Source organism: Eupeodes corollae, chromosome 1 (assembly GCF_945859685.1).
Source record: "Eupeodes corollae chromosome 1, idEupCoro1.1, whole genome shotgun sequence".
Taxonomy (NCBI): Eukaryota; Metazoa; Arthropoda; class Insecta; order Diptera; family Syrphidae; genus Eupeodes; species Eupeodes corollae.
Window position 1 is genome coordinate 73,316,655 of NC_079147.1, and position 5,978 is coordinate 73,322,632.

Genomic DNA, 5,978 nt, shown 5'->3' on the forward strand with positions numbered 1-5,978 from the left:
TTGGTTTGTTCACAATAGATAAAGTTTTAGATTAATGGTGGGACCAACGCAAGAACTTTTGTTGGTTTGGTTATCAAACGCTTCTTGAAAAGCCATTCAAAGGGCACCATCAACTACAATAGCCAATAAAATGTGAACAAACTAGTCTAGATATCTATCATGGATTACTTATTAACGATTTCAAATTATCAGGATCTCTTGCACAAAGTGCAGCAAAATAAAAGAACTTTTAACTTGGAGAAAAAACTGTTGTTTTTTGTTTGGATTGTGACTAAGCAAAAAAGTTTTTACCACCTGGAGACAGGTTTAATTTAAGAGTTCTGCTCATTTTGCATTCAGCGAAATTCTCCAAGTGGTATGTTCATTGCTCGGAGAGTATATTAAACGGCTAACTGTTCAAGATTACAACAATATTTCTCAAGTAAAATCCCATCATCAATATCACTTAATCAAATTGTTAAGTCTGAAGATATTGTTTTCCAAAATAGCAAATAGCTTCTTCATCGTCTATTATGTACCAAAAATCAAAAAGCAATTTTCAAGTTTCTTGAAATTCAACCTTGAATCAGCTGTTCTATCAGATATCTTCATACCCCAGAAATTCTTGGATATCTTGGATTCCTTTTTTGACATCTGAGCCAATTTTGATCAGCTTCTATTTTGCACGTAAAACACTTACAAAAAGGTATCCGGATACCCTATCTGTCTGAAATTGAACGCTGCCATTTAGTTCTGTATGCCAAATCATCATGGCAAGTTACACGATAGAACGGTACGTTCAAATGATAATAATTTATTATGAAAATGAGTGTTCGTTAACGCAAACATTTTACGGTTGACGTAGTGGCCCTTGAGAGTAGACTTTTCAACGTTTGGGTGCCAAATCTGAGACGAAGGGTTCAGTAAACAATCAGCCAACACCCGTACGTATAAGGAACATAAGATCGGACGAGAACATAGCCGCGGTATGTAAAAGTTTAGGTACAGCAGAAATCGGGTAGTCTATTCTTCGCCGTGCATAAAAACTCGGCCTTTCGCAGACTTCAACTTTGCAAGTTTTGCGTAGGGACTTGGGCTTACACCCGTACAAGATCCAACTGACCCAGGAGCTCAAAGTTCAAGGCCATTGACAACACCGTTTGTTCGCTGACTGGATTTCGAAACGTTTGGAAAAGGACAACAATTTTGGCCGAAATATCATCTTTAGTGACGAGGCACATTTTTGGATGAATGGCTGTGTTAACAAGCAAAATTGCCGTAAATGGGACGACACCAACCCACGCGGAGTAAAAGTGGTAATACATCCTCAAAAAGTTACCGTTTGTTGTGGATTTTGGGCCGGAGCGGCGGCTTCATTAGTCCGTACTTTTTTGAAAACGACGTTAGTGAAGCAGTCACCGTCAACAGCGAGCACTATACATAACGATGATAACTAATTTTGTATGGCCCAAATTGATCCATATGGACCTAGACGACATGCGTGGCTCCAGGGCAGGACTATCGGCCTGTCATCAGATAATGCAATAGAGACCAACAATCCAAGATCCAGTCCATGATCCGGTCATCGCAGAATTTTTCGAGCGGATCAAAATCCTGTCATCAAATTTGACGTTTGTGTTGTAGTGGTGAGCGCCCATTTTCCACAGTCCTTTTGAAATAAAAATTTCATTTCGTTTAAATTGTCATCGAGTGCCTAAATTCATTAACTCAAAGTTATCTTTACTAGGCACGGCACAGAACAGCTTCAAAGCTGTCGACCGATATCCTACGAAAATTCTTATAGTCTGCACCGTCCTCCCATAGTAAGTCCTTGAGTAGGTGCGCCTCCAAATCATGAAGTTCCCTAACTTCGAGAAATGGATTCACCCAAAACCAATAACTATCGACACTAAATGTAAATCAACAAAAAAGTAAAGTTTCTAATGTCAAATGTGACATTTGAAGTTGCTCATGGCAAGACATAATATGCCCCAAAAAAAAAAAAAACAATTGGCTTGCGGATGAGATTGCGAAAGAGAAGCTGGATTGGGTTTTACTCTTGTGGAGCCTCAGGGTTAGTTTTCCAAGTGTCATGAATTCCAAATTCAGAACTTAACTTCACAAATGTTTCATAGTTCAAGAACTACCAAACACATTATAGTCTATAAAACGCTCCTCAGACAAGCTACTAGTCGATTACGATTTGTCTTTTGTATTGCAAAGAAATATTACTTATTGCCTTGATCAGTCATTTTGACATAAGTTGACTTGACTTGATAGTTAGGGAGATTTTTCTGGACTAACTTTCCAATAAAGTTGTCTTTTTTTTGGCAGCTGGCCAATCAGATAACAGAAACTTGCCTTACTTTCAAGTCGCTTATGTCGCCTGAACCTGCCCAATTCCTTTCAACCAAAACAATTGATTTATGTCACAAATTCGGATCAATCTGTTTTCACTTTCTCCCACCAAATATGGAATTGGTATGGTTTGGGATCTTAAATAACGAATTTAAATTTTAAGAAAGATTTTGATATTTGAACTATGAATACAAATAGGAGAAAATCAGGGTTATGACAGTTTGAAACAACAAATAAATTGATTTAATTTACCAATGAAAAATTGTATAAGATGCATAAAGTTTTTATGAGATATTCAGCTTTATGCTTTACAAAAATATCACAATAAGTCAGAAATGATAATCAAACCGAATGAGAAGGCTGCGAAGGGAACCAATTTTTAATTTTGACATTGCTTCAATGGTAAGTGTAAAAAAATCACTCCGATTGGGGTTTTTCCATGAGTAAAATAAATCAAAATCAAGATCTACCAAAACATACATTTCCCCAGTTTTTTCATTTCATGTGCAAAATTAATTAATTTAATTTTGATTTATGTATGGTCAAATCGGCAGATTTGCCCTCTTTGCACCTATAATAATACAATTTATAAAAAAAAACACTTTTATGAAATTTTAGTATTGAATTAAACGATGTTTCAATGCCTTTATGAAACAGGAAGCGGAAACGCAATTAACGAATGAAAATAGAGAACTCAAAACTCTAAGAAATTTGTTGTAAAAATCATTATCAACAACACTAAACCCAAAAAAATAATAACCTCCAAATAATTTATAACAAAATCTATATCTTCTATTATTTATTTGATCCTGAATGAAAAACAAAGAGTTCAAGTTAGTTTAATTTCCAATCATTTATTTGAAAATTAGTTCTTAGTCAACTTCCTAAAAACTTCATTATCATGTTCGTTCAAAAAGAGCAACTTAAAAATATCATTATAAAAGTCAGGATAGTATTCGCAAGCCCTCTTGCAATCTGGCGTAAAGTTGACTTCCAACAATTTCGGCTGAATGTCCCTCTGTCCGTCCTCCTGCCAGGAGAGCATTATATCGGCAGCATATAACGCCCTCGATTGTACAGATGGAGGAATGCCACATGGAGCTTTTTTGCTACTGGCCGAATGCAGAACTTCATACAACATTGAACAAATTGAATCTTCCACATCATTCCATGAATTATTGGGATATTGTTGTTCCCAGAACTCCAGGAAGTCATCGCACTTGATGTGCCTCAACTCAGCCTCATCCAAGTAGTTCATCACTGTGAAGTGCTTTTCATACTCATCAAAGTGATCCAAAGAGAAGGGTTTATTGGCGAAACGGAGATAGAATTTGCGGTGAATGTAGGCTTCCAACGGCAGAACACTCTTCAAAAGTATAACATAACGGACGTCGAATTTGACTCTGGCATCCAATTCAGGGCGATGGAAGAGCACAGGTCGCTCAATGTACTTCTGGGCGATTTTGGGGCCAGTTGCTGGGAGTCGCATGATTTGAGCAATGTTATTGGAGATGTAGGTGTCCAAAGACCTTGCCAGATTCCAGGGTTTGATGATCCAGTGATTGTCGAGGCCTTTGGCTTCACGGTTCTGGAAGTAAGAAGCAAACTGCAGCACTTCTGTTTTGAGGTTGTAGGTAGTCGGGAGCCATGCTGGAAGGGTGTCCAAAGTGTCAGGATCATGGTGTTTGCCATTAGTTCCTCGGCGACAGGTGATACATAGGAGATCTTTGACTGTGAGGACATATTCGTAGGGGAACTGATTGACAAATTTATTGGGTGTGTCTCTGGCCAATGCAGCGAAGTCTTTGAAATGGTTTATGAGCCAAAGAACATCCGCGTCCTCCGGATTGTCAACAATCTCAAAGTACGGAGCTGTTAAATACTCACTGAGGACATCATACTCTGAGAAGACCTTCAGTGGATCATTGCGACTTACCACCGGTTCGTCCACTGACCCCTCAGGAAGCGATTCGGGAACGTGACCATTAGAAAAGTAGTCTGCATCCGGTTCACTCTGAACGAAACTATTTTCTTTCAAATCGGTGTATCTCCACGGAAGGAGAACGGCATCCCTCTCCGGAGCATCCTTGGCCACATATTCCACAAAATCTCTGGTGACTTGTTCACCTTCCTCGACATCCCGGATGGGAAACAGCAAACTGTATGTCGTCTGCGTGTTCAAATGCAAAAAAGGTACGATTCTAAAATTGGGGTCGTCTGAGTGGTTGACAGCCGAGCCCACTTCATCCATAACATACCAAATGGGGACACGCTCCTCAGCGGTAGTTCCCTCTGCCGCAATCGAATATGCTTGGCAATATTTCCACATCGCATGTAAGATCTTATCAACTCGGTCAGCGTCCTCCAGATCAACCCCAGTTATAGCCGACATTCGTTCGGCAAGTTGTGGGATTTCTTCCAGTTGCTGCCGAGCTATGTTTGTCCGGAAAGTCCATGCATGGTCAACAAGATATATGGCATTGGGGTCATTAGCTCGGATTCCATCAGGTTTTGAAACGCATAAAGCGAACACCGGGCTGGTTTCCTCACGTTCACTGTCCGAGTAATCGATGAGCATCAACGAAAGTGCAGCACCTGCATCGAAGGTATCGGTGGTGATTTTGGAGAAGACAGCTTCCCAGAGATGTGGAGGAACGTTGGATAGTTGGAGTTGTGGTTTGTGGAGGGCCACGAAATCATTAAACAAACTGACACCATCCATTTTTAAAGAAATTCAGTGTTTTTATTTGCGGAGCACAAAATTTTGCAAATGCAAAAACAAATGACAAATATTTCTTCTTCACAATCACAATTTCCAAAACGTGTTGGCAAGGTTTTGGTTGTGTTCGATGTTCGATTGTCAAAACTCTCAAATTGATTATGACAGATACCATGGAATGGAACACTAAATATATGGGCGCGTTCAACGCAACAGAAAACTGGATGAAAATAATAAATTTATTATTTTTGAAAGTAAAATATTTAAATGCATAGAAGTCGGAATAATTAATAAATTAAGTTTCGTATTTAAATAATAAAGAATCTTGTTAGCTCTCATTTTCTTAACAAAGTTCTGTCAATTTTGAGCTTAAAAGCAGAAATCCAGACTTAAAGATATAACATAACAATTTAATAATTGATTTAAAAAAAGTGAATAACTAATGGGGTGAAATAAATCAATTTATTTTCTGTTCGATCTATCGAAAAAGTAATTTCCCGTTTTTGCATTCCATGGACAAAATGAATTGATTCAAGATCAAATATTTCAAACCAGAAATGGTTTATTGTTAAGAGTCGACTTTAATATTTAGGTCATAGCATGTATCTTTTAATAATAAGAGTCCATAGCATATAATTCAATTTTACAGAAATGTTACCCTCAACATTAAATTTCATTATAAGTAAGACTCAATGACAAAAATAATAGTTCCAATTGTGTTCCATGTGCCACATAAATCATTTTTTGACGAAAGCCCATATTTACCCATGAAAAACCTCATAAGGGAGGCGATGGGTGATGTATTTGTCAAACTATGTTGTTCTAACAACATTTGGAAATGTTGATTACTATAGGTTTTTCTTTTAAAGAACCGTTTTTATTTTGATAACTACTGAAAATGAGTACTTTTAAAAAAAATCAA

At 37.8% G+C, this 5,978-nt stretch overlaps 1 protein-coding gene across 1 annotated transcript; it reads right to left on the reverse strand.

The window, feature by feature from the left end:
• Positions 1-3,165: 3,165 nt before the first annotated feature.
• Positions 3,166-5,200, reverse strand: LOC129942942 (tubulin--tyrosine ligase-like protein 12). Its single transcript, XM_056052107.1, has one exon. The coding sequence runs from the start codon at positions 5,057-5,059 to the stop codon at positions 3,203-3,205; it is 1,857 nt and encodes a 618-aa protein (XP_055908082.1). The 5' UTR covers positions 5,060-5,200; the 3' UTR covers positions 3,166-3,202.
• Between the last annotated feature and the right edge of the window lie 778 nt (positions 5,201-5,978).